At 44.3% G+C, this 27,070-nt stretch overlaps 3 protein-coding genes across 5 annotated transcripts; 1 reads left to right on the top strand and 2 right to left on the bottom strand.

Moving 5' to 3' along the window:
- Positions 1–193: 193 nt before the first annotated feature.
- On the bottom strand, positions 194–19,934 carry LOC136414600 (mucin-2-like). Of its 3 annotated transcripts, none has more exons than XM_066398718.1 (24): positions 19,731–19,934; positions 8,663–8,853; positions 8,382–8,612; positions 8,101–8,331; positions 7,820–8,050; positions 7,539–7,769; positions 7,258–7,488; positions 6,977–7,207; positions 6,696–6,926; positions 6,415–6,645; positions 6,134–6,364; positions 5,853–6,083; positions 5,572–5,802; positions 5,294–5,521; positions 5,013–5,243; positions 4,735–4,962; positions 4,454–4,684; positions 4,176–4,403; positions 2,778–4,125; positions 2,167–2,730; positions 1,907–2,107; positions 1,654–1,821; positions 1,386–1,598; positions 194–773 (listed from the first exon to the last, which is right to left on the bottom strand). In XM_066398718.1, the coding sequence occupies exons 1-24, from the start codon at positions 19,807–19,809 to the stop codon at positions 280–282; spliced, it is 6,945 nt and encodes a 2,314-aa protein (XP_066254815.1). In that variant the 5' UTR covers positions 19,810–19,934; the 3' UTR covers positions 194–279. The 3 variants fall into 3 exon arrangements, with proteins under 3 accessions (XP_066254815.1, XP_066254813.1, XP_066254816.1); XM_066398716.1 differs by lacking the exon at positions 19,731–19,934 and adding an exon at positions 9,225–9,377; XM_066398719.1 differs by lacking the exons at positions 6,977–7,207; positions 19,731–19,934 and adding an exon at positions 9,225–9,377.
- On the top strand, positions 11,103–17,243 carry LOC136414827 (mucin-2-like). The gene is made up of 8 exons (XM_066399044.1): positions 11,103–11,356; positions 12,110–12,234; positions 12,292–13,104; positions 13,168–13,578; positions 13,633–13,727; positions 14,764–14,836; positions 15,053–17,053; positions 17,104–17,243. The coding sequence occupies exons 1-8, from the start codon at positions 11,265–11,267 to the stop codon at positions 17,178–17,180; spliced, it is 3,687 nt and encodes a 1,228-aa protein (XP_066255141.1). The 5' UTR covers positions 11,103–11,264; the 3' UTR covers positions 17,181–17,243.
- Positions 19,935–21,829: 1,895 nt separating the features above from the next.
- LOC136414677 (zinc finger protein 236-like) lies at positions 21,830–26,806 on the bottom strand. The gene is made up of 17 exons (XM_066398839.1): positions 26,594–26,806; positions 26,446–26,543; positions 26,024–26,396; positions 25,688–25,975; positions 25,512–25,629; positions 25,107–25,456; positions 24,780–24,984; positions 24,576–24,726; positions 24,285–24,522; positions 24,155–24,226; positions 23,950–24,102; positions 23,564–23,892; positions 23,327–23,516; positions 22,802–23,268; positions 22,583–22,749; positions 22,062–22,188; positions 21,830–22,009 (listed from the first exon to the last, which is right to left on the bottom strand). The coding sequence occupies exons 1-17, from the start codon at positions 26,765–26,767 to the stop codon at positions 21,922–21,924; spliced, it is 3,588 nt and encodes a 1,195-aa protein (XP_066254936.1). The 5' UTR covers positions 26,768–26,806; the 3' UTR covers positions 21,830–21,921.
- Positions 26,807–27,070: the final 264 nt, after the last annotated feature.

Below are 27,070 nucleotides of genomic sequence, written 5' to 3'. Positions count from 1 at the left end.
ATGTGAATAAGTGTCAAAATACCGTCTATCCATGTGAGCATGAAGAGGAGCCCCAGTTTCCCCATTAGAAAAGGTCCTACTCGACCTACCCAATAAGTTCTCTTGGCACGGCAGAGCCCCGTGACCTATCAAAATCGTACAGAATATCAAACTGATAAGTTTGAAGGTAGATCTAGTAATGAGGACAAATAAATCAACAACAAATTAAATATTCATATTTAACATTAACAATACCAATAACATTAATTAACAATAACAATAATTGGGAGTCTCAACAAACTATCGCCTGAAAAGGCTCTTCAGCAGCCGCTCGACTGTAGCACCGAAGCTTTCCTGCCCTGAGACGCAACCTGAAGACTCCAAGTCGCCGACGCACGCGTTCGTTGCAGCATTAAAGTATCTGGACTGCGAGGGACAGTCCATGATAGCCCCATGGCCCATACCACACGTTATGTACTTGCTGCAGTCGTTGGGGTGGGCAGCGAAGAAGTACCCCGTAGGGTCGCTGTTGCAGACGGTGCTAATTTCACTATCATTCGGCTGGCCTGGCTGTTCGGGGGCCTGAGTTGTAGCTTCAACAGTACATCCAGACTTGCTAGCGGGGACGCACATGTTGTACTCGGAGTTGAATTCTTGGCCTTCGGTACAGGTCATGCGGCTCCCTTTGCCTCGATAGCAACTGATATATTCAGTGCAGCTCCCTGAGATGGGTTCCATGAAGGATTCGTTGGGTTTCGCTTCGCAGATGGAGTTGGGTGATATTGTCGTGGGTGCTGAAATATGGTTTAATTAGTTTCGAAGGGTCAGTAATAGCTAGAGGCAAAATGAAACTCTCAAATCTGGTGAAATGGTTTTATTTATGTGGTTTAAGAGTATGATTTGCGTTAGTTCAGGCTTCTAGTTGATGGAGATACGTAGTTAGGAACTTGTGTAAGCCCTGTGGGCTGTTGTGAGTTGGGCTCTAATGGTCGGTTGAACCTATAAAAATATTAATAATTCGGTAAGTGAAGCCTATGAGTTGTGGAGTGGGTCAAAGTAAGTATTTACAATGAATATTACACATATCTTTCTTTTACGTAGAAAAATCTCTACTTACCTTTCCTTAATAATATACACTGTATAGCGCACGGGATATACTACAACTAAACGAACAATCACTAAGCTTATGTACAGCTATTCAATAAATAATTGAAAAAGCGCTTCACAAAAAATCAACAAAACTCATACTAATCAACACTACCATCCCCGGTACTCGACTATTTCCCGAACAATCCGAATACCCTACAGAAGAGGGTGTTTACGCGGACTATAATGGGTTGCACCTCCTCCATTCGATAAACCGGTTTTGATACCACGCCCGTCAGCTCAAGTTAATCTTGACTTACCCTTAGTAGTAGTGAGCGGGGTGGTTCCGGCCACGCCCGTGCATCCCGCATCCTGTTGATAATCGCATACGTTCAAAGTGGGGTTAAAGTGTAGATTCGCGGGACAGGGATGATAGTAGGCCTGGCCGTTGGAGCATTGGCAGAAGCCGCCGCAGTACTCCAGTGCGATGTAAGTAGGATGGTAACCGTCCACCACAGGACACAGGTTTGACACTAGGCAAAAGATCTATACTGAAAATTTGTTTTAAAAAAGGAGGCGGATAGTTACGTTTGTCGCAACTGCTCTGATAGTTGGATGTGGTAGTCGTTGCTTCCGAAGTGGTGGTTGGCTTGAGAGTAGTGGTGGTAGAAGCGGTAGTTGGCTTGACAGTAGTGGTAGGGGTGGTCGTAGCCTCCTCACTCGTGGTTGGTACTGCAGTGGTAGTAGTGGGTGCAGCTAAACATAAAAACGATAATGTTTAAATACATAATTTTTGCTTAATAATTCGGTCCAAAATTTGGATCTTCCGATTCAATCTCACCGGTAGAAGTAATTCCAGGCACCCCTGTGCAGTTAGCAGCGTGAGGCCAATCGCATACATTCAAGCTAGGGTTAAAATGAAGGCCTGGAGGACAAGGATGATAATAGGCTTGCCCATTGGAGCACTGGCAGAAAGCACTACAATTCTCCAAGGCAATGTAGACTGGCTCTTTACCATCTACAGCTGGGCACAAGTTCGATACTACAGCAAACAAGAAAAAACATGAATAAAGCTGCAGAAAATCTCCTACAACTCCTCACATTTATCACAGTCGCTTTGGCCGTTTGAGGCGGGCGTTGTTTCCGCGTCCTCCTCAGTTGTAGTGGCTACAGTGGTGGTTGGGACTTCAGTGGTGGTGGTTGACACTTTAGTTGTGGTGGTTGGGATTTCAGTAGTGGTGGTTGGTACTTTAGTTGTGGTGGTTGGGACTTCAGTGGTAGTGGTTGGCACTTTAGTTGTGGTGGTTGGGACTTCAGTAGTCGTGGTTCGGACTTCAGTGGTGGTGGTTGGGACTTCAGTAGTGGTGGTTGGGACTTCAGTAGTCGTGGTTGGGACTTCAGTGGTGGTGGTAGGAACTTCAGTCGTAGTGATTTTAGTTGTAATTATTTCAGTGGTGGTTGGGGTCTCGGTGCTGGTAGTTTCGTTCTCAATTGTAGTGGTTTCTGTGGTAGTAACTGGAGCTTCTGAAGTGGTAGTAGGCACAGCTTCCTCAGTGGTAGTTTTAACCTCCTCAGTTGTTGTTTCAACTGACTGAGTGGTTTTAGTTGGTGGAGGTTTGGGTGGTCTAGGAGTGGTCCAAATGGGGGTAGTAGTATCATCAGGCTCTAAAATCGATGATAAGGGCGAAGCAATAAAGTTTTATGTCACTTACCGCAGGTACAAGTGCACCCAGGAGGAGGGGTCCATGCCGGAGTGGTGGTAGGATCTTCAGTAGTATTGGTTACTGGGCCCGTAGGAGATTTTTCAGTCGTGGATATTCCATCGTCATCATCTCCACTACCATCATCATTATCATCAGGCACTTCAGGTGATAATGAGGTAGAAATGACATCGTCATCTCCATCGTCATCTCCATCGTCATCTCCATCATTGTCTTCATCATTGTCATCTCCATCATCATCAGGTGCTAATGTGGTAGAAGTGACATCGTCATCTCCATCGTCATCTCCATCATTATCTTCATCATTGTCATCTCCATCATCATCAGGTGCTAATGTGGTAGAAGTGACATCGTCATCTCCATCGTCATCTCCATCATTGTCTTCATCATTATCATCTCCATCATCATCAGGTGCTAATGTGGTAGAAGTGGCATCGTCATCTCCATCGTCATCTCCATCATTATCTTCATCATTGTCATCTCCATCATCATCAGGTGCTAATGTGGTAGAAGTGACATCGTCATCTCCATCGTCATCTCCATCATTGTCTTCATCATTATCATCTCCATCATCATCAGGTGCTAATGTGGTAGAAGTGGCATCGTCATCTCCATCGTCATCTCCATCATTATCTTCATCATTGTCATCTCCATCATCATCAGGTGCTAATGTGGTAGAAGTGACATCGTCATCTCCATCGCCATCTCCATCATTGTCTTCGTCATTATCATCGGGAACTTCAGGATCCTGTGTGGTAGTAACAACATCATCTCCATCATCAGGAACATTCGTTGTTGTAGGTCCTTCAGTAGTTGTTACCTCCTCCGTGTTTGTGATTGGTTTCTCCGTTGTTGTAACTTCAACGGTAGTAGTCGTAGGTTCGGCAGTAGTTGTAGTTCGTCGTGTGGTGGTTGGTTTTGGACGTTTTGAAGTAGTTGATGGAGCAGGCGTAGTTGTTGTGGTAGAAGTGGTTGTTGAAGCGGGCGTAGTTGTGGTAGAAGTGGTTGTTGAAGAAGGCGTAGTGGTTGTCGGAGGACGGGTAGTAGTTGTAGGGGAAGCGGTCGTTGGTGCAGGAGTAGTTGTCTGTTTAGTGGTAGTTGTTGAAGGCTCAGTACTACTCTTCTTAGTGGTTTCCTCTCCTTCACATCCAGCGTCTTGGGGCCAATCGCATACGTTCAAAGTGGGATTGAAATGGAGACCTGAGGGGCAATCGTGCTGGTGAGCCACTCCGTTTGAACATTGCCAGAACTTCGTGCAATCCGGATCTGGGAAGTAAATAGAGTCAGGGCCGTCCACTGGGGGACAAATGCCGGGGACGGTGGTGTTAGGAGCTGGTTCCTGAAAATCGGGACTGAAACAAACGACTTATGTCTAATCACTTGACAAACCTCGGTAGTCGTCGTAGTGAGGTTGGCACCACCACATCCGGCGTTTTCGGGCCAATCGCATACGTTCAAGGTGGGATTGAAATGGAGACCTGAGGGGCAATCGTGCTGGTGAGCCACTCCGTTTGAACATTGCCAGAACTTCGTGCAATCCGGGTCTGGGAAGTAAATAGAGTCAGGGCCGTCCACTGGGGGACAAATGCCGGGGACAGTGGTGTTAGGAGCTGGTTCCTGAAAATCGGGACTGAAACAAACGACTTATGTCTAATCACTGGACATACCTCGGTAGTTCTTGTCGTAGTAGAGCTCGCACCACTACATCCGGCGTTTTCGGGCCAATCGCATACGTTCAAAGTTGGATTAAAGTGAAGACCTGAGGGGCAATCGTGCTGGTGGGCCACCCCGTTGGAGCATTGCCAGAATTTCGTGCAATCCGGGTCTGGGAAGTAAATAGAGTCAGGGCCGTCCACTGGGGGACAAATGCCGGGGACGGTGGTGTTAGGAGCTGGTTCCTGAAAATTGGGACTGAAACAAACGACTTATGTCTAATCACTTGACAAACCTCGGTAGTCGTCGTAGTGAGGTTGGCACCACCACATCCGGCGTTTTCGGGCCAATCGCATACGTTCAAGATGGGGTTGAAATGGAGACCTGAGGGGCAATCGTGCTGGTGAGCCACTCCGTTTGAACATTGCCAGAACTTCGTGCAATCCGGGTCTGGGAAGTAAATAGAGTCAGGGCCGTCCACTGGGGGACAAATGCCGGGGACAGTGGTGTTAGGAGCTGGTTCCTGAAAATCGGGACTGAAACAAACGACTTATGTCTAATCACTGGACATACCTCGGTAGTTCTTGTCGTAGTAGAGCTCGCACCACCACATCCGGCGTTTTCGGGCCAATCGCATACGTTCAAAGTTGGATTAAAGTGAAGACCTGAGGGGCAATCGTGCTGGTGGGCCACCCCGTTGGAGCATTGCCAGAATTTCGTGCAATCCGGGTCTGGGAAGTAAATAGAGTCAGGGCCGTCCACTGGGGGACAAATGCCGGGGACGGTGGTGTTAGGAGCTGGTTCCTGAAAATCGGGACTGAAACAAACGACTTATGTCTAATCACTTGACAAACCTCGGTAGTCGTCGTAGTGAGGTTGGCACCACCACATCCGGCGTTTTCGGGCCAATCGCATACGTTCAAGGTGGGATTGAAATGGAGACCTGAGGGGCAATCGTGCTGGTGAGCCACTCCGTTTGAACATTGCCAGAACTTCGTGCAATCCGGGTCTGGGAAGTAAATAGAGTCAGGGCCGTCCACTGGGGGACAAATGCCGGGGACAGTGGTGTTAGGAGCTGGTTCCTGAAAATCGGGACTGAAACAAACGACTTATGTCTAATCACTGGACATACCTCGGTAGTTCTTGTCGTAGTAGAGCTCGCACCACTACATCCGGCGTTTTCGGGCCAATCGCATACGTTCAAAGTTGGATTAAAGTGAAGACCTGAGGGGCAATCGTGCTGGTGGGCCACCCCGTTGGAGCATTGCCAGAATTTCGTGCAATCCGGGTCTGGGAAGTAAATAGAGTCAGGGCCGTCCACTGGGGGACAAATGCCGGGGACAGTGGTGTTAGGAGCTGGTTCCTGAAAATCGGGACTGAAACAAACGACTTATGTCTAATCACTGGACATACCTCGGTAGTTCTTGTCGTAGTAGAGCTCGCACCACCACATCCGGCGTTTTCGGGCCAATCGCATACGTTCAAAGTTGGATTAAAGTGAAGACCTGAGGGGCAATCGTGCTGGTGGGCCACTCCGTTAGAACATTGCCAGAACTTCGTGCAATCTGGGTCTGGGAAGTAAATAGAGTCGGGACCGTCTACTGGGGGGCAAATGTCGTGGGATGTGGTGTTAGGAGCTGGTTCCTGAAAATCAGAACTAAAATAAACGGTTTACGTCTAATCACTGGACAAACCTCGGTAGTTTTCGTCGTAGTAGTTTCCCCTCCTCCACATCCAGCGTTTTCGGGCCAATCGCACACGTTTGAAGTGGGATTAAAGTGGAGCCCTAAGGGGCAATCGTGCTGGTGGGCCACCCCGTTGGAGCATTGCCAGAATTTCGTGCAATCCGGGTCTGGGAAGTAAATAGAGTTGGGGCCATCTACTGGGGGGCAAATGCTGGGGACGGTGGTGTTAGGAGCTGGTTCCTGAAAATCAGGATTGAAACAAACGGCTTACGTCTAATCACTGGACAAACCTCGGTAGTTCTCGTGGTAGTAGGGCTCGCACCACCACATCCGGCGTTTTCGGGCCAATCGCATACGTTCAAAGTTGGATTAAAGTGGAGACCTGAGGGGCAATCGTGCTGGTGGGCCACCCCGTTGGAGCATTGCCAGAATTTCGTGCAATCCGGGTCTGGGAAGTATATAGAGTCGGGACCGTCTACTGGGGGGCAAATGTCGTGGGAAGTGGTGTTAGGAGCTGGTTCCTGAAAATCAGGATTGAAACAAACGGCTTACGTCTAATCACTGGACAAACCTCGGTAGTTCTCGTCGTAGTAGGGCTCGCACCACCACATCCGGCGTTTTCGGGCCAATCGCATACGTTCAAAGTTGGATTAAAGTGGAGACCTGAGGGGCAATCGTGCTGGTGGGCCACCCCGTTGGAGCATTGCCAGAATTTCGTGCAATCCGGGTCTGGGAAGTATATAGAGTCGGGACCGTCTACTGGGGGGCAAATGTCGTGGGAAGTGGTGTTAGGAGCTGGTTCCTGAAAATCAGGATTGAAACAAACGGCTTACGTCTAATCACTGGACAAACCTCGGTAGTTCTCGTGGTAGTAGGGCTCGCACCACCACATCCGGCGTTTTCGGGCCAATCGCATACGTTCAAAGTTGGATTAAAGTGGAGACCTGAGGGACAATTGTGCTGGTGGGCCACCCCGTTGGAGCATTGCCAGAACTTCGTGCAATCCGGGTCTGGAAAGTAAATAGAGTCGGGGCCATCTACTGGGGGGCAAATGCCGTGGGAAGTGGTGTTAGGAGCGGGTTCCTGAAAATCAGAACTAAAACAAACGGCTTATGCCTAATCACTGGACAAACCTCGGTAGTTCTCGTCGTAGTAGGGCTCGCACCACCACATCCGGCGTTTTCGGGCCAATCGCATACGTTCAAAGTTGGATTAAAGTGGAGACCTGAGGGGCAATCGTGCTGGTGGGCCACCCCGTTGGAGCATTGCCAGAATTTCGTGCAATCCGGGTCTGGGAAGTAAATAGAGTCAGGGCCATCTACTGGGGGGCAAATGCCGTGGGAAGTGGTGTTAGGAGCTGGTTCCTAAAAATCAGGATTGAAACAAACGGCTTATGTCTAATCACTGGACAAACCTCGGTAGTTCTCGTGGTAGTAGGGCTTGCACCACCACATCCGGCGTTTTCAGGCCAATCGCATACGTTCAAAGTTGGATTAAAGTGGAGACCTGAGGGGCAATCGTGCTGGTGGGCCACCCCGTTGGAGCATTGCCAGAATTTCGTGCAATCCGGGTCTGGGAAGTAAATAGAGTCAGGGCCATCTACTGGGGGGCAAATGCCGTGGGAAGTGGTGTTAGGAGCGGGTTCCTGAAAATCAGAACTAAAACAAACGGCTTATGCCTAATCACTGGACAAACCTCGGTAGTTCTCGTCGTAGTAGGGCTCGCACCACCACATCCGGCGTTTTCGGGCCAATCGCATACGTTCAAAGTTGGATTAAAGTGGAGACCTGAGGGGCAATCGTGCTGGTGGGCCACCCCGTTGGAGCATTGCCAGAATTTCGTGCAATCCGGGTCTGGGAAGTAAATAGAGTCAGGGCCATCTACTGGGGGGCAAATGCCGTGGGAAGTGGTGTTAGGAGCTGGTTCCTAAAAATCAGGATTGAAACAAACGGCTTATGTCTAATCACTGGACAAACCTCGGTAGTTCTCGTGGTAGTAGGGCTCGCACCACCACATCCGGCGTTTTCGGGCCAATCGCATACGTTCAAAGTTGGATTAAAGTGGAGACCTGAGGGACAATCGTGCTGGTGGGCCACCCCGTTGGAGCATTGCCAGAACTTCGTGCAATCCGGGTCTGGAAAGTAAATAGAGTCGGGGCCATCTACTGGTGGGCAAATGCCGTGGGAAGTGGTGTTAGGAGCGGGTTCCTGAAAATCAAAACTAAAACAAACGGCTTATGCCTAATCACTGGACAAACCTCGGTAGTTCTCGTCGTAGTAGGGCTCGCACCACCACATCCGGCGTTTTCGGGCCAATCGCATACGTTCAAAGTTGGATTAAAGTGGAGACCTGAGGGACAATCGTGCTGGTGGGCCACCCCGTTGGAGCATTGCCAGAACTTCGTGCAATCCGGGTCTGGAAAGTAAATAGAGTCGGGGCCGTCCACTGGGGGGCAAGTACCGGGGGCAGTGGTGATAGGATTTGGCTCCTGAAAATCGGCACTAAACAAAGGATTTGCTGCCTATTCACATCACTAACCTCGGTGGTGGACCATCCCGCTCCAGTGCAAGTGGACTGGGCTATATGCACACAGGTCCAGAGCGATTGTTCCCAGTGGGTTCCAGGGGCACAGGGCATCAAATAGGGTACTCCATTGGAACATTGCCAATAGTAGGTGCAGTTGTTAGTGGCATAGTAAGCTTGAACGGAACCGTCCGAAGGGCAAGGTGCTGTTCACATATATTAAATAAAGAAAATGAATATACCTTGACATCATCTTGAAGCTGAAAATCAACCGCAGACAATTCAAATCTAATCCCCGTTAATCAACAGTTTAAAAAAATATTAGAATTCAGCTTTTATAAGCCGAAATATGTAATTGGCTGATCTGCGAGTTTTGTTCATCGTTATGTGTCAAAAAAATGATTTTAGTGATTTATCGTTGTGGGGAAAATGTAGATAAAACTTGCTAGAAGCACCTACACCATGGGCTCATTTAAGTATTCAATTGTGACTTAGCAAGAACGAATTATCCCGTACCCAAACTCAATATACGGGTTAGTTTAGCTTAAGTTAACGGTATAGCTCAGGTTTAACTTACGCTTTGGTCCGGCTCCCACGTTGTCAGCCCGACCCACTTCGCAAAGAGCCACCACAACGAGCAACACTAAAGTCTTTATCATCTTCTAAATGTGTTTGGTCAGGTTGTAGTTTAGTATCTCTATCGTGTTCAAAAGACGGGACACCACTACACATTAAGACTGCACTACCCGCGTTCGGGCTATTTAAACGCTGTATCTATGTAAAACGGCCCTAAGCCCCCGTTAATCCTATTTTGTTTTTGAATAAATCCTTTCGAACTCCTTACACGGAACACTCAATTAAGAGTTAATCCTTCGTCAGCGTGTGGATTAAGGCGCGATAAGGGCGAATTATCACGTGTCGCATTTTTCTAAAAGATTTTGAGTGGTGTCTTGAGGGAGCAGATCAGACACTAAATTCTATAGCACATTCCACTGCGCCAATTTGGCAATAAAATGTGGTTTAATATAGGTTTCTTTTTTTAATTTATTTTTCTGTAATTTTACCATTTTAATAATTTTCATATATATGTTTTTTTTGGGGGATTTTCGCAATTCCTCCCACAACTTTGCGTTCCTTAGGTGCCATGTTGTGTATCACGCACGTGCGTCGAGACGTTAAAATTTCGAATTGTCAAGTCATGTAGCTCCGCATCGACATTTTAGGGACTGCGATTTCACTTAATAGGAAATTCGAGGTGAATAACAGTGATAATTCAGTTAAAAAAGGGGTAAAAATCAGACAGTAGTCGCCGCGCAAATCTGGTTTTCCCTACAATCAGAAACATCACTTACCTTGTGCAACTATTTATCTAAAAGCTAATTTCAACACATAACTGAAACATATTGGAAGCTCTTTCCTTTTGCCTAATTAAACACCAAAAGCACTTCGGTGGAGTCCAAATTCCTCCTCGAAAAGCTCGTTGAAAGCACCGGTTTGCGCCTTACTAAACGCACACTAAACCCATGCCTCCGATACCGCTTTAGTAGTAATTTCCTCAAATGTAACCAAAAGTAACCTTTTTGGAGGTTGTTGCGGTTTAATAAACTAAAAAAATCATTAAAAAAAACCGGGCGAAGTGACGTTTGCGGGTCCGAAAATCGCCATGATGAAACAAATGAGCAATAATGTGTTATGGCCTGGGAAGTCTGACCGTAATCGATGCGCGAAATGTCAGCGCTGCCTAAAGTGCGTTTTTTGATAGAACGCCAGGTATGTCAGCAAACGTGCTGAAAGAAAATTAAATATCCCTTACAACAATGTATCATCTTCCCATCCCTGAACCTTGAAATTCAACTAATAAATGCTATTTCGTACGTTGTTCTTCAACATAGAATTATTTTGGCATTTTTTGGCATAGGTGGCCTTGGAACGCCATGTTGAGGCACACCATGACGCCACAAAACAATTGCGAGTTGTATCAAATACTCTAGGCCAACCTAAAATCGATGGGCGAGCTGCGATTTCCGTACTAAGCGTGAAAAGTATGGTGACTCAAATTCTACTCAGTGGAGCAGATAGCAAATTAAATTTTGATGACGATGTGGGAAAATAAATGTGTCATGTGATATTATGCAACACGTATACTCAGGGCACGAAAAGAAGGAAGTTAGCCCTGGTCCCGCTAGGTTCAATTATAACACTTAAGACTATCTAACTTGGCAGCTCCAGCATCCAGGGCAGCTCGAGACTCTACTGTGACCCATTTCACTCAATAAACCTGTTCGTTCTTAAAAAATTTGGCAGTTAAAATTGTTAATAAGAATATTAACACCGATGTCATCGACCGGAAGTTACTTATGCACCTTAGAGACTAGTAGGCCATGTACTCCCTAATCTTCAATTGTTTTGTTGTTGGGTGTCACCGTTGTTAAATCTCGCGTTATTTAAATTTATTCAGGTTTACACATTTATCCATGTATCTTGTGCGTTTGGTAACGAATTTGTGTGATTTCCCTTGAAAATCTGATTAGAGGCCGTAATTCTTATTAAAAAAAAGTGGAGATTGTTCCCAAATCTCATCCATTACCTCATCGAGGTGCTCGCGCTTACGCTGACAATGAGCCAAGACCAAAATGGCCGCATCTTCATTTCCACCAGATGTGGCCCCTACATTCAAGTGTCCCCTCGAGATCAATGCAAAAAATGCAGGTGAGATTTCAATTCCTTTATCAGCTTCCAACTCCAACTTAACGACAAAAAACATGTTTGGAGATAATTCGTTTTTATTTAGGAGTGAATATCATTGGGGGGATTAAAGGGTCAGCCCTAATCATGTCCCCACATCATGTTTGAATTAAAATGCACTTTAGTCGCTATTAGAGGCAAATTTGTTAGATCGATCAATCACTATCGATTGGTGACGATTAGGAGAGTTGTTTTGGGCAGAATACGACAATAGCGATGACGTTATGCGATATTGATTATATTGATTTAATCATACCACGGAACAATGGCAGTAATCATGTAAAGTATGTCATTCTGCGAAACTTAATTGCGGAGTTTGTTAATGGGCAAACAATCGGCTGTTGATTGGAAACTACTCGAAAAAAAAAACGCTTAATCTGCTTATTATTGGCAAGATAAGGGGAGGAGATGCGGAACTTTTTCGGAAGCCCCCCAACGTGGGAACAACATTTCCCCCGTAAGCCACTACGCTCTAGATAACACGGATATCAAGATTGGTGAGGGCAATGACTCACCGAAACTCACCTTCTCTTCTCGAGGGCCAATCATCCCCCCAATCGATTTTTGGAGCTATTCTAGCCATTACCAAGAAACGACTCTCTTATCAAACCCCTTCAGATTGCCACACTTCGTTTCAAAGCATTTTTTACTTTTTAGCAAAATAAGCAATGTCACGGATAATTATGAATTAATTACTGTTGAGTGTCCCCTCCATAGGGTTCTCCTCGCGTTGATAAATAGGGCCGAATCGTCAAGGTTCTCTTATATTTCAATGATGCCGCCATCATCATTAGTGCTCTTCGTTTATGCCCTTTTGGGCGGCTCTTGGGCCTCAAACGCACGTAAGTTATAACTAATAAGTCGATGGGTCTTCTAGGATTAAGCTTCGTGTTGTTTAGCCCCATGCCCCGATGGTAATACAGAAGCCTACTTCAGCGATGATGATTGTACTAAGTACTGGCAATGCTCCAATGGGGTCGCTCATAAGTTCCTGTGCCCCTCAAATCTCTACTGGAACCCCACTTTGAATGTATGTGATAATCCGGCGGATGCGGGATGTGATGGGAACGGTTGGGATGGCGGAGAAACTTCCGTCCCACCAGTACCTACAACGACGGCGCATCCTTCAACTACAACTATAACTACCAAACCCACAGCGACCACCAAAACTACAACAACTACCAAGCCCACAACAACCACTAATCCCACAACGACCACCAAAACTCCAACAACCACCAATCCCACCACAACCACCGAACCCACAACGACCACCAAAACTACAACAACCACCAATCCCACCACAACCACCGAATCCACAACGACCACCAAAACTACAACAACCACCAATCCCACTACAACCACGGAATCCACGACGACCACCAAAACTACAACAACTACCAAGCCCTCAACAACCACTAATCCCACAACGACCACCAAAACTACAACAACCACCAATCCCACCACAACCACCGAACCTATAACGACCACCAAAACTACAACAACCACCAATCCCACCACAACCACCGAACCTATAACGACCACCAAAACTACAACAACCACCAATCCCACTACAACCACGGAACCCACAACGACCACCAAAACTACAACAACTACCAAGCCCACAACAACCACTAATCCCACCACAACCACCGAACCTACAACGACCACCACACCAACAAATCCACCTACCACGCAAGCACCAGCGACTACAGGTAATAAATCTTAATGTGGTTTTATCATATCCACTACTTTATTGCACTTCTATGGGTTCACAGCCGACCCCGGCAACCCCGATTGCCGGTGGTGGTGGTACTGGAATCCTTGGTGCTGGACCCAACCCACTTCCGCACCTACCTTCCCCACTGCAGCCCCCACCCCTGATCCTATTACCCCTACAACAGCCGCCCCCATAATCACCTCCACCACAGACCCAGGAGATGGAGGTTGCTGGTGGTACTGGTACTGGAACCCATGGTGCTGGACCCAACCCACTTCTGCACCTACCGTCCCCACTGCAGCCCCCACCCCTGATCCTATTACCCCTACAACAGCCGCCCCCATAATCACCTCCACCACAGACCCAGGAGATGGAGGTTGTTGGTGGTATTGGTACTGGAACCCATGGTGCTGGACCCAACCCACTAATGCGAACATCGAGGCTCCAGTGCCTACCACTCCGTCGCCAGGTGCGATTATTTTTCTTTTGAGATTTAGGAAGCTTTAATGCAGTTGTTTTGCAGTGGATCCTGGATCCAATCAAGGTTGCTGGTGGGGCTGGATTTGGTATCCGAACTGCTACCCGCAGCAGACTGACGATGGTCCAGCCTCCAATAATGTCATAATGAAAGCGAAGCTCCATTAATTAACTGTTCATTTAGATCTTTTAGAGGATTGTTGGAAATATATGTGAAAGTGTTTGTCGATTTTTACTTGTTGCGCCTTATTTGACTGGGATTTCAGTGAATTTAATAAAAAACGAATAATAATTATGTATTGGTGACTAATAAAAGATCCTGGAACCGCTCTGCGAGCATTTTACGCCGCGCCTTAGTGTAAGAATTGATCTCGGCGGTCATCCTGAGACACCTTTAAGGCGGCGCCTCGGACCTTTCGTTCGCCCTCATTCCTTCAAGGTCTGCAACAATGCAAATTAAAATTCCAAAAATATCACCTGAGAGTTTTTCAATTGCTGGTCAAACCTCCATCTTGACAAACGTCGTTGCTGCTTTCATGACCAACTGGAATAGGGAAAAATACCAAAAGCTCAATGTTTGCTTTAAAGATTTTTAAGCATTTTCAATCGTTTTAGAGCCGCCATTTCGAAGCGCCATTTTTGCTTTTTCAAGGTCATCATTTAGGATTGTCAATGCTCGACAGGCTTGTCAGAATCGCCATTGCTGCCTTCAAGGTCAGCCCGAACAGGGGAAAAAATTACGAAAGAACGTTATGACGATTTTTGGGGGTCTTTGCGGTATTTTGGAGGTAATCACTGGCCACTCGCCGGAAAGCACCCCGAGGTGTCTGCTAAAACTGGTACATACATGAAAAGCATGCCCCATTACAACAACTTCCGTAATGTATCAGATAAGGAAACCGATACTTGTAGTTTTAAAGTGCTTCGCAACAGGATTCCATTGAAAAATTCTCAATTTTATCTGCTCAATATGTATATATAATAATGCAAAATAGTTTTTGACCCCTAAACCCAAAATTCCCGCATTCTTTATATCGCAACTTGGTACTTGAAGTGTCGAAACTATGCAGTATCAGACGATAACGTGAATGAGTGAAACTTTCTTGGTATTTGATAATTTGCGTATAAATGCAAGGAAAGTTTTTGCTCAATTAGTCCTGACATTCAAGGGAAATAGAGTATGAAGTACTTCAGCAGCTCGACTATTTTCCTGCTGTGCGCAGTGGCCTACGCTACTGCTTCTCCCGCACGTAAGTAAGCGTCCGAACTTGCATCAAAAACTTTAGAAATTAACCCACTTTAATCTTTCTCTTTGATCATCACATGCTTGAGAATAGTTTATTGAAGGGATTAAGCGCTGGGAAATGCCCGCATCGGGAGTTAATCCGTGGCCTCCACACACAATAATAACTCAATGGAATTTCCGTAATGAAAACTACGACCGAATTTTTAATATTTTTTTGCAGCCCCATGTGATGCTGACGACACTGGAGAAGTTACTTATTGGTCGGACAGCAACTGCACCCTCTTCTGGCAGTGCTCCAATGGAAAGGCGGAGCAGCTGCAATGCCCCGATGAAATGGAATGGAACCCTGAGTTGAACGTTTGTGATTGGCCGGACGAAGCAGGATGCACTGGGCAGGGATGGTCTACCACTATGGAACCTACAAAGGGTCCTACTTCTACTACAAGTCGACCCACCACTACTACCACAAGTTGGCCCACCACTACTACCACAAGTCGCCCCACCACTACTACCACAAGTTGGCCTACCACTACCACAAGTCGCCCCACCACTACTACCACAAGTTGGCCCACCACTACCACAAGTCGCCCCACCACTACTACCACAAGTTGGCCCACCACTACCACAAGTCGCCCTACCAGTTCTACCACAAATTGGCCTACCACTACTACAAGTCATCCCACCACTACTACCACAAATTGGCCTACCACTACCACAAGTCGCCCCACACCTACTACCACAAGTTGGCCCACCACTACCACAAGTCGCCCTACCAGTTCTACCACAAATTGGCCTACCACTACTACAAGTCATCCCACCACTACTACCACAAATTGGCCTACCACTACCACAAGTCGCCCCACCAGTTCTACCACAAGTTGGCCCACCACTACCACAAGTCGCCCCACCAGTTCTACTACAAATTGGCCTACCACTATTACAAGTCGCCCCACCACTACTACCACAAGTTGGCCCACCACTACTACAAGTCATCCCACCACTACTACCACAAATTTGCCTACCACTACCACAAGTCGCCCCACACCTACTACCACAAGTTGGCCCACCACTACCACAAGTCGCCCTACCAGTTCTACCACAAATTGGCCTACCACTACTACAAGTCATCCCACCACTACTACCACAAATTGGCCTACCACTACCACAAGTCGCCCCACACCTACTACCACAAGTTGGCCCACCACTACCACAAGTCGCCCTACCAGTTCTACCACAAATTGGCCTACCACTACTACAAGTCATCCCACCACTACTACCACAAATTGGCCTACCACTACCACAAGTCGCCCCACACCTACTACCACAAGTTGGCCCACCACTACCACAAGTCGCCCCACCAGTTCTACTACAAATTGGCCTACCACTATTACAAGTCGCCCCACCACTACTACCACAAGTTGGCCCACCACTACCACAAGTCGCCCCACCAGTTCTACCACAAGTTGGCCCACCACTACCACCAAAACGACGACCACTACTAGATTCCCTCCTACTACGACTGAATCGACACCGTCTACTACTATAACTACCACAAGAAGCCCGCCCACCATCACCACGAGAAGAACGACGTCTACTAGCACTACCAGAAGACCTCCCTTTACGACTGCATGGCCCACTAGAAGACCTTCCTCTACAACTGCATGGCCCACCAGAAGACCTCCGTCTACGACTTCATGGCCCACCAGAACATCTCCCTTTACGACTGCATGGCCCACTAGAAGACCTTCCTCTACAACTGTATGGCCCACCAGAAGACCTCCGTCTACGACTTCATGGCCCACCAGAAGACCTCCCTTTACGACTGCATGGCCCACTAGAAGACCTTCCTCTACAACTGCATGGCCCACCAGAAGACCTCCGTCTACGACTTCATGGCCCACCAGAACATCTCCCTTTACGACTGCATGGCCCACTAGAAGACCTCCGTCTACGACTTCATGGCCCACCAGAAGACCTCCCTTTACGACTGCATGGCCCACCAGAAAACCTCCGTCTACGACTTCATGGCCCACCAGAAGACCTCCCTTTACGACTGCATGGCCCACTAGAAGACCTTCCTCTACAACTGTATGGCCCACCAGAAGACCTCCGTCTACGACTTCATGGCCCACCAGAAGACCTCCCTTTACGACTGCATGGCCCACTAGAAGACCTCCCTTTACGACTGCATGGCCTACTAAACGACCCACAAGGTCTACAAGTGAGTTTGCACATATTTCTTTTTGCGACTACTAATTTTTGTCCTGATAGGAAGGCCTAATAACCCTTGCGACAAATGGTACTGGGCCCCCTGGTGTCGTCACAGAGTCGTTGAAGTTTCTTCCTAATTTCTGAGGTTTTTTAGTTTTTAAAGAAAGAAAACCAAACGCCACATATTAAGAAAAAATAAATCTATTAAGTACTAATTGCGTCATTAATCCTTTCGGGATTTAAAGACTCACTTTTATCTTAAACTACATAAAGGTAAAACTTATTAAATGAAATTGTATAGGCGAAGTCGAGCTGTAGTGTAGAGGCGATGCCCTGAGCATAACTTCTTTCTGCGTTTGGTGAGCTTTTCAAGCTAGTCGCCACTAGCCGTTCTCAGGTTACAATCAGTAATCATACCTAAGAAATTATGAGGAAAATCAGCCAATAGATTGGAGGGAATTTTTTCATTCATCATTTGTCGATAGAGTTCTATAAAAAACTGAAAAATTCAAAATTTTCAAATTATATCGACATATCTCCAATGTAAACTACTCGGTGATTATGTCGAGTTGCAATTACTAAGGTCGGAGCTGCTCATAGTTGGCAATCGACAAGTTTTCTCAAACTCAAAGAAATTATTCTCTTTCACCATTGTCAAGAAACTAGTGGTACACCGGAAACTTACAGCATTAAATGACTTATCTGTAGAGAGATTTGATCAATGTTTAATGAGTACTCCTGTCTATCTGTCTGTAATTTCTGAGAGAAGTATTCGCATAATTTCGGTTACACTTCCTTACAGGTATGTCGTTTGTAATTAAGTAACCGATCAATATTATAACCAACAAATAATAAACAATAAAACAATATAAAGGAAACTTTTATATTGATACTTCTGTAACTATACAATTTGCGCCTATATACAGCAATTGGATATCAGATACACATAAGTCATATCAGCAAATAAAGTTTATCCTCCCAATATAATTTTTTTTTTCCGTGAAGCGCTTGTCAGGGTGATTTCCCCGGATGGCTTGAGAGCGTTACAAGAAGTTTCTTGTTCCTTCTTACATTCTCAAATTTATAAGACTATTTTTCTTCGTGTTTCTGATCAAAATGGTGACCGCAAATTTCTGTGGCCTGCCAATGATATCTTTTACCGCAAACGATGGTAAATGTTTTACACAGCTATTAGTTTTGGGGAGTTCCTGTAGGGAGCTGAAAAATTACGAAATTAATGTCACCTACCACCACACTCACACAGTTCATGGCCTTTGATACCTATTTTGAACTAACCTGAACAGGCGTAAAAAGGTATGTAAACAGCTTTTGTTACGGATAAAGTCTAGAAATTGATGACAATCCGATCCTCATTGGTTGAGGGATGCGTCTAGGTCTCTGGGTCCCCCAGTGCTCGGATGAAAATTTCCTCTTCTTAAATCACAGAAGAATTTTCGATTTTCTTTTATCCGGTTTTTTGTTGGGTTTTCCTTTATTCTTAACGAAATGAAGTAATCTCTCCCAGTGGGTTCTAGAGTCGTTGGAAGTTCAACGATCTGGTGGTTTATGATTGGGACGAAGTCCCGGGTATCTTTCACCAGTACGAGTACTTCTAAATGGTGCTCGCGCGGCTATTGAAGATATATCGAAAGCGGCGAGATTCGAGTTTTTTCGCAGAATACCGTTCAAAGGGCTCAATAGTTACTATCTTGACGCAGGACTTCTGCATAAGCAATTAACATAGAGGGCAGACGAGAAAATTAGTAACCGTCCTTTAGTTGATCCATTTTTCACCTTAGATCGGGTTGAACTTAATTATGTTATAATTATTTATATTATGTTACGTTAAATTAATAAGCATCTAACGCAACTAAGGGAAAGTGAAGTCATAAATCACCCCCCGCCAGCTGTCGAGTACGCCCGATGGCGCCCGAATGTTCCCGAAATGCACCAACAACAAAAAACAACTGAATATTTGTTTATTTAACTTTAATTGCTACGTGCTAAAAATAACATATGGCCTCTAACCAGTTTATTTACAGGGTTTTTTTAGTGCATCCCTGGAAGTGATTTTGCCCGCTGAACAGCCAGCTTGATGTGGCCAATCACACACCTCTAAAGTGGGGTTGAAGTGGAGACCTGAGGGGCAATCGAACCGGTGGGCCACCCCGTTGGAGCATAGCCAGAACATGGAGCAATCCTTATGAGGGAAGAAAACAGGGTCTGGGCCGTCCACTGTAGGGCAATCTAGGTGAAGGAAATATCCCAAATCGGGATATTCGTCGTCTACTGGAGGACCTCCACTGCCGGTGACTTCGGGGGTGGAAGTAGATGGTGCCTAAAAATCGACATTAAAATAACCGATTTACTACTTAATCACTGGTCCAACATTGGTGGTGGACCATCCCTCTCCAATGCAAGTAGACTGGGCTATATGCACACAGGTCCAGAGCGATTGCTCCCAGTGGGTTCCAGGAGCACAGGGCATCAAATAGGGTACCCCATTGGAACATTGCCAATAGTAGGAGCAGTTATTAGTGGCATGATAGGCTTGGATGGAAAGATCCGAAGGACAAGGGGCTGTTTACAAAATTAAATAGAAAAAAATAACTTGACTATACAAAAACAGAAACCAAATCATCCCTCAACAAAATTCAATACACGTTAAGGAGGCGTGTCTGACTTACGCTTCGGTCCGGCTCCCACGTCAGCCTGTCCCACCGTGCAAAAGACCACCAGGCCGAGAAACACTAAAGTCTTTAACATCGTCTGACTAAGCTTGATCAGGCTGTAATTTAGTACCTCTACCGTGTTCAGAAGATAAGACACCACTACACATTAAGCTTGGCTTCCTCCAGCTGTTTAAATACTCTGTGTCTATGCAAAAGTGGCCTCAAACTCTATAATCCAATTTCTTTTCCCATAAATCTTTTGGGTTCTGTACTCATTATAAATTAAGAGCTAATCTTTCTTTAGCGTATGGATTATCGGATCGGATTAGATTGGATTATTCGATCGGTAAATTTATGATCAATTCGCCATCTAAATGTAATTTCATCGCGATCCTTACCGGACAAACGGACAATGAAAGAAGTAAAAATCGGGGAAAATATGCGTTTAAACTAATCAGTTTCTTTAGTCATATCGGGAGAACTAGAGCCTAAAAATTTTGAAAATAGCAAATTTATCTTCATGAGATCTTGAGAAAAAAAGGCGCTTTCGAAATATGAAATAAAAATTTCAGGTATAAGGAAAAGGCATACGAATTCCAAAATTAGAAGAACATACATAGAAAACATCTCCTGTAAGAGTAGGCCTCCTTTGTCAATTTAAGTTATTGTTTTGCCTTTTTTTTGGCATTGGATGCCTCTTTGTTCCAAAATACTTGTATATTTGTTCCAAAGTGACCGCTCTTTCGTTCCAAAATGACCACATGTTTGTTCCAACAAGATAACATCATCAGGGGCCATTTTAGTTATCCACGCATCTAATCACATCCCTGTTGATGAAAAGTGTTCTTTTTTTGATTAATTCACATAAAAACGCATCTAAAGTGCTTATCAGCGCCATTTTCCACTTAACGACATTTTAACGAGTTGGTTCATTAGAAAATCTCCAATATCTAATTTCTTCAAACTGCTTCTAGTAAGATTAGACTGATTAAAAAATTCGATTTGGCCACTAGGAGAGGAAAATTTATTAAATCGCTCAATCACCTGTCGATTAACAACGATTAGGAAAGTTATGGGAAAGCAGAAGATTAATGCAGGATTTTTAGACTTCAGTAATAAAAACATTTCTTAATAGTTTTACGAGGGCCTATAAAGTTCTCAGTCACAAACATTTATCAACTGAGGCTTTAGTAATGTGCGAGCCGCCGTTTTGAATTTGAACAGAAAAAAACATTTTTTTAATTCGAAAAAATTAAACTATTTTAAAATGGTCTGGTCAAGACTATTAAACATTTTCGGCTGTTTTAGGTAGCCGCCATCTTAAATCACCATTACTGCTTTCAAGGCCAGCTCTAATAAGAAACAATTTTTTGATATTCTTTCAGCTGTTTTGGGGGCGCCATATCTGGCAATATGGCTGCATAATATCAAACCTCACAACGTTCACGTCAGAATTGGAGCAGCCATAGGGAGACCATGAAACCACTACAAAATGTTTGCCGGTATGACCGCCAATCATAAGCCCTTTTGGCGGTTTTACCATATTATGGGGCAAACATGGAAGTAAATACGACACGCATCGTTTTCAAGTGCTTTAAGTTAAAACGAAGGTTAGACGTTTGCATCTCAGCGGTTTTAGTGCTTTGTCACAGTTACGCCAACACGTAAGTGGGGACCCCCAAACTTGCATTAAAAATTGATTAATAATTAACCCATATTAATCTCTCTGATCGTGATACACTTAGAAATAATTTACTTAGTGAATTAAATGTTGGAAAATACCCAAATCGAAAGTTAATCCGTGACACCACACACATAATCACCTCTCAATGGAATTTTCATAGTAACACCACGATTGATTTTTAATTTAGTAGCATGTGATGATAACATCACTAAGAAAGTACCTTTGTAGCTAGAGAGTAATTGTTCCTACCTCTGGCACCAATGAGGAGGCGAAGCAGTATTCCATCTGCGCCGATTCCCCAGTGGAGGGAGGAGTGATCCGAGGGATTAGAGTAAGCTTCGGCCTAAGCCTCAGTTGCATATTTGTAATTGTGTCCTGTATGACTTAGAGTCGTCAAGGACAGTTTTTAAAAAAGTAAAACCAAGTATCGTTTATTAAGCAAAAATAAGTATATTAAGTACTAATCGCATCTTTAATCCTTATGGAATTTACACGATAATCTTAAACCATAAAATAAAAATATTAAAGAAAATTATCTGAAGTGAGGTCAAGCTCCAGGCTCCTGAGGGCATCTTTGGTCTCCTGTGCTACCAGGGACTTTTGATGGATCCTGCAATAATTTATTTAGATAAATTGGGATTTATAACTTACACGAAAAGTACCTTTTGATGTGAATTTTAAGACTATGTTCCTCGCTGAAGCTATTGGAGCAATACTGACATGAATAGGGACGAAGCCCTGAGTGTAGCTTCTTTATGTGTTTGTTGAGGTCTTCAAGCTGGTCGTAACCTGTAATTTTCAGATCATAATCAGTAATTATGTCTTTGAAGTTAGGAGGAAAGCCAGCAAAGAAACTCGAGGGGATTATTTCCTTTACCATTTTTCAAAATTACGACTATCGGAAAATGAAAAATTAAATATTTATCAACTTGTGTTGCAATGTGTCCAACGTAAACTACTCGGTAATTATCTTCGAAATAGACGTCCGAAAAAACAATACGATAGTAAAAACGCAAAGTTGGCAAAAAATAGTAAAAACACCTTCACCTTAATATCAAGACTTCGCCTTTACCATAATATAAAAACTTGTAATAATGCTAACGACGTACTGTAATCGGAATATGTGGTGATTAAATTAGCTTCTAGCATATTCTAGACACGCAATATATATATAATTAATCACCCTTATCGCATTTAATGCAGGGAAACTTCTTGTTTTGCCCATGCAGCGCCTTCTTATGCTTGCGCAGCACGTCCTTGGATGAATACCATTTGTGGCAAATGTCACATTCGGCTTTTTGCGGCTTCTCCTTTTGTCGTTTATTATTCTCTTCGGGCACTATTACATGCCTAGGAAAACGCTCTCTAGTCCACAAATTAAATCTTTCGCAGAGCAACTTACCCGCCATCATTAGACAAGTTAAGATCAGTTAAACCCCCATCACAATCCACAGCTTCATCCTGCGCAATCACAATCCCAGAGCCTTGAATCTGCTGCAAAACATCCAATGGCATCCATTCTAAGGGGTTGACAATCACCATGGTTTCTTCTTTAACTGAAGGAGGCTTCGCCTCTTGTGCCTTGCTATGGCGGTTCTTCTCGTGCGCTTTGCGAATCGATGAAGTCCTGAAGGTCTGCGTGCAGTGCCTGCACGAATAAGGTCTTTCTCCGGTGTGCAAGAGCATATGCACTTTGAGACTGGATTTTGAGGTGAAATTGGAGTGACACACGTCACAGCTGATTTTTGATTGGCCTATGACGTCGTGAGTGCGCAAGTGCGACTCTAGGGTTGATTTTAAGGCGAACTTTTTGTGACAGCGATCGCACTCAAAGGGTTTTTCTCCGGTGTGCGTGCGCAGATGCCGCTTCTAAATAAGAAGGATTCTAGATTAGAAACAAGTGAAGAACGAGTGTTTCGTAACTGACCAAATCTGAGGGTTTTTTGAAAAATTTACAGCAGAATTTACACATTTTGTCCGTCAAATCTGGGTGCATTAAAAGGTGTCTACGATAGTGCTCGTCGATTGAGGTGACGTAGTTGCAATGATCACACCGAAACTGCTTGATCTGCTCCAGTTTCCCAATATCAGCAATCAAAGATTTTTTATTCGGAAACCTGCAAAAATCACTAATCTCCCAAATAAAACCAATGCTGAAGCTCACCTTTTCATCTTCGAAATATCCACTCCCACTCCAGCCTCAGCAGTCACACTTAAACTCTTGTTTGCGTAACACTCACTCATCTTTGGCTGCTCGTCATTCAACATCAACTTAACGACATTGTCATCGTCGGCGCAGGCGTGTTTCTCGAAGGCGTAGCAATCGGAAAACATGCGGTGACAATTGATGCAAAAGACCTGCGCATCATACGGGACGGCGTTTAACGCCGCTGCGTCGATAATGCTGATTGGCAGAACGTCTGGCATGGAGGTCGAGGCTTGTTGGTCCACCTCCGGGGGATCGTCAGGGTCAAAAATTACATCACTGACATTCTACGATTGTTATTGTTTGAATCTTGAAGTTGAATTAATTCTATAGAGAAATTTTACTTGTAGTTTTAGAGGCGATGCATCATCTTCAGGGGTGATTTGAGGGAAGTTTAAGTAGACCATTTGGTAGTCAGGAGTTTGCGTAGTGTCTGGAATTTGGGGGGTGATGTTCAGAAGGACCGTGTTTGATTCAATAGATGCACCCTCCTGAGGCTAAATAAATAATACTTTTCTGTCAAAGAGACACATAAAAAACAAATCATACTTGTAAATTGTCGATAGTGACGTCTTCATTTGTAGAACATTCCTGAAGACCTTCAACCATAGGTGAAGCCACCTACAATAATTAACACATCCCTTCTACAACTACAAAATACTTCTAGTTTTTCTTTTACCAGGTCCCCATTGGTAACAGGATGAATGTTCTTAATGTGCATTCTACATAGTGCAGCAGTTCTGAAGATTTTGTCGCAGCAAGGGCACATATAGGGCTTAACCTCGTTGTGGATGAGGCAGTGACGTTTGAGCAGAGAAGATGTGGCAAAGCTTTTCGAGCAAGTCGCACAGGTGTGGTTTTTGATGTTCTGGTGCTGACTTATGTGCTCCTTGAGACTGTACTTTGTTATAAAGGCTCTGCCAACAAATGTTTAGTATGTGATTTAAATTTAAGCACAAAATCGTCTCACTTGGGGCAAATTGTGCATTTAAATCTGCACTCTCTGCTATGCAGCTGCATATGCCTTCGAAGACTCATAATCCTAGTGAACCTAGTGGGACACAACTTGCATGAATAGGGCCTTTCCAAGGGGGTTTTAGGCTTCTTTAACTGCAGAGATCCTAAAGCTTATATAGTCAAATACAAATAGCATTTTATAATAGTAAATAAGCACCATATGGAGTTTGATAAAGGGGTTCCTTTAGCAAGGGTTCAACAATGTTTTCTGTAGATTTTTGCTGGCTTTCAGTAGGTATCAATTTTGGAGACTCGGGGACTTTGGAGGGAGATTTTATTGGTGCGAGACGACGTCTTGAGTGTAGTTTCATGTGGTTTGTTAAAGTGCGCTTCAAGGAGAATGCATGGTTGCACTCAGAGCACTGGAATAGCCATAACAGACTTGTAAAAGAAATGATTTTAACTTGTTAGCAATAATTGTTTCACATATTAGCCAGTGACAGAACATGTCATTAGAAGGATTTTTTTCCTTGATCATTCTTACCTTAAAGGGTTTCTCCAAAGTGTGCGTCCGAAAGTGCCTGATCAAATCCGAAGGCTTCTTAAACCTCACAGGGCAATAATTGCAAAAATACCACCGCACCTCTCCAATCTTTTGCTGGCGTACTGTGTAGCGCCTCACTCCCCCACTCGCATGGTTTTCAGCTAGTTTAACAATGCTCCCACTTCCCTGCTCAATGGTAGCCTCAACTGACTCCAAATGAGCCTTTGTCATGTGACCATTTAGAGTGGCTAATTTTCTAAAAATGCAACTGCACTGCGAGCACTTATATATCTTGTGAGGTCCTCCTTTTGGGACTGTATGGGTCTTTTTGATGTGAGCCTTCAGATTTCCTGTTAGATTGGGTTATGAATAAAAACCAATACAGAAGTCTTAGGTTTAGCAGACCTTTTTGGGTGAATTGGGCAGAGCATAGTGAACAATTATGAGGGCGCAGCCCACGGTGCTTATCCAAGTGTATTTTCAAAGAACCTTTTTGTGTGAACCCCCTCCTGCATAATTGACACTAAAACTTTTCAGTAAAAAAAATTTCTAACTTCTTAAACTTGAGATTAAAAAAAAACCTTAAAAGGTTTCTCCCCTGTATGAATTCGCCTATGTCTTTCCAACAGCCATTCCTTTGGAAACACCTTTCCACAGTGTGGACATTGACACCCCTCCAACCATCTGCCCCTGCTCTTCCTCATCCTCCCCCCCAGAGCACCATGCTTCACCTGCTGATGTTTGCTCACATGTAATTTAAGCTCAGTATAACTGAGGAATTCCAATTGACAAATGGGACACACAAATGCCTCTGTTAAAGATGAGACTTTGGTCACTGCATGTCCCTCCATGTGTCCCAACAAATCATCCTAAAAAGCCTTGTCATAATGAGAAAAGCACATTTATAGCTGTCTTACCTCATTTTGGAACTCAGCATCACATAAATTACAATAAATCAGCTCCTCCACTTGGTGAACCAGAACATGCGATCTCAAACTAGCTTTCCTTGTGAAGAAAATATGGCAAATTGGGCATACATTTGTGGGGTTTAAGTGTGTTGTAATGACATGGATTTTAAGGTTTGTCTCCACATTGAAACCTTCTTGGCATTTAAGGCAGGTGAATTCTTTATCTACTCGATTACAAACTCTAACATGCTGTCGATATATTGCTAAGCTTTTAAAGTGCTCATTGCATTTGTAACATAAATATGAGGTGATATCCGTTTTTTCATTATTGTTCTCTAATGGTGAGGGTGATGAATACTGAATGACCGACTCATTTTCGCCTCTAAAACAACTTCAATAACACAAAATTGATAACAAACACAACAAAATACCTAATTGAATTTAAAGGTTCGATGTGATTAGCTGCTTCTGGCAACTGCAATTTGTCAACATCAGCATCAGTAGGGGCAATATTCAAGTTCAAAATCTCCTAAAATTACCTTTAAACATCCTTTTCCAACTAAACAAAAATCTATCTACCTGAGTGTTGACATTAACAAGCTCCATTCGAGCGTCATCCAAGTATCTCACCAGAAAGTTTTGCACGTATCGAGGAGCACTTTCAGAGTTCTCCATGGTGATTTCAATGGGCAGTATATTGAGGGGGCCCTGGTGAAGGCTGTAAGGCTCAGGCAGACCTCCTAAAGAATCCATGGTGCTAATATGAAGTGAGTGGTAACAGGGGTTTATCTGAGATTTCTTGAAGCGGGTTTTAGCGTTCAAAGGGGGCCGTTTCTTGGACTTTTGCTGATATTTTAATGTTTTGTTAGAAAGTGAAGTTTTTGTTAAGTTGTGAGGTTATGTTGGAAGTCAAGTGACAAGTTAAAGCCTACATAAACTGCTGAAAAAAGTGTTCAAGCGGTGGTTAGGATGTACGTCACTAAATATGCAAATTATTACAAAATTAAGTTGTTTTCTTTAGGGGTTTATAAGGAAGATAATGTTGGAAATAATTTT

Source organism: Euwallacea similis, chromosome 18 (genome assembly GCF_039881205.1).
Source record: "Euwallacea similis isolate ESF13 chromosome 18, ESF131.1, whole genome shotgun sequence".
NCBI lineage: Eukaryota > Metazoa > Arthropoda > Insecta > Coleoptera > Curculionidae > Euwallacea > Euwallacea similis.
This window is presented reverse-complemented; position numbering and strand designations above follow the sequence as displayed.

Coding starts and splice junctions, on each gene's coding strand:
- LOC136414600 (XM_066398716.1), bottom strand. CDS start 9,306: ATGATAAAGACTTTAGTGTTGCTCGTTGTGGTGGCTCTTTGCGAAGTG. Junction 6,927..6,976: donor CTACCACGAGAACTACCGAG/GTTTGTCCAGTG, acceptor CCTGATTTTCAG/GAACCAGCTCCTAACACCAC. Junction 4,404..4,453: donor CTACGACAAGAACTACCGAG/GTATGTCCAGTG, acceptor CCCGATTTTCAG/GAACCAGCTCCTAACACCAC.
- LOC136414827 (XM_066399044.1), top strand. CDS start 11,265: ATGAGCCAAGACCAAAATGGCCGCATCTTCATTTCCACCAGATGTGGC. Junction 13,105..13,167: donor GCAAGCACCAGCGACTACAG/GTAATAAATCTT, acceptor ATGGGTTCACAG/CCGACCCCGGCAACCCCGAT. Junction 13,728..14,763: donor ATGGTCCAGCCTCCAATAAT/GTCATAATGAAA, acceptor CAAGGGAAATAG/AGTATGAAGTACTTCAGCAG.
- LOC136414677 (XM_066398839.1), bottom strand. CDS start 26,767: ATGGATTCTTTAGGAGGTCTGCCTGAGCCTTACAGCCTTCACCAGGGC. Junction 23,517..23,563: donor GATATTTCGAAGATGAAAAG/GTGAGCTTCAGC, acceptor TGATTTTTGCAG/GTTTCCGAATAAAAAATCTT. Junction 22,750..22,801: donor AACTTGTCTAATGATGGCGG/GTAAGTTGCTCT, acceptor GCGTTTTCCTAG/GCATGTAATAGTGCCCGAAG.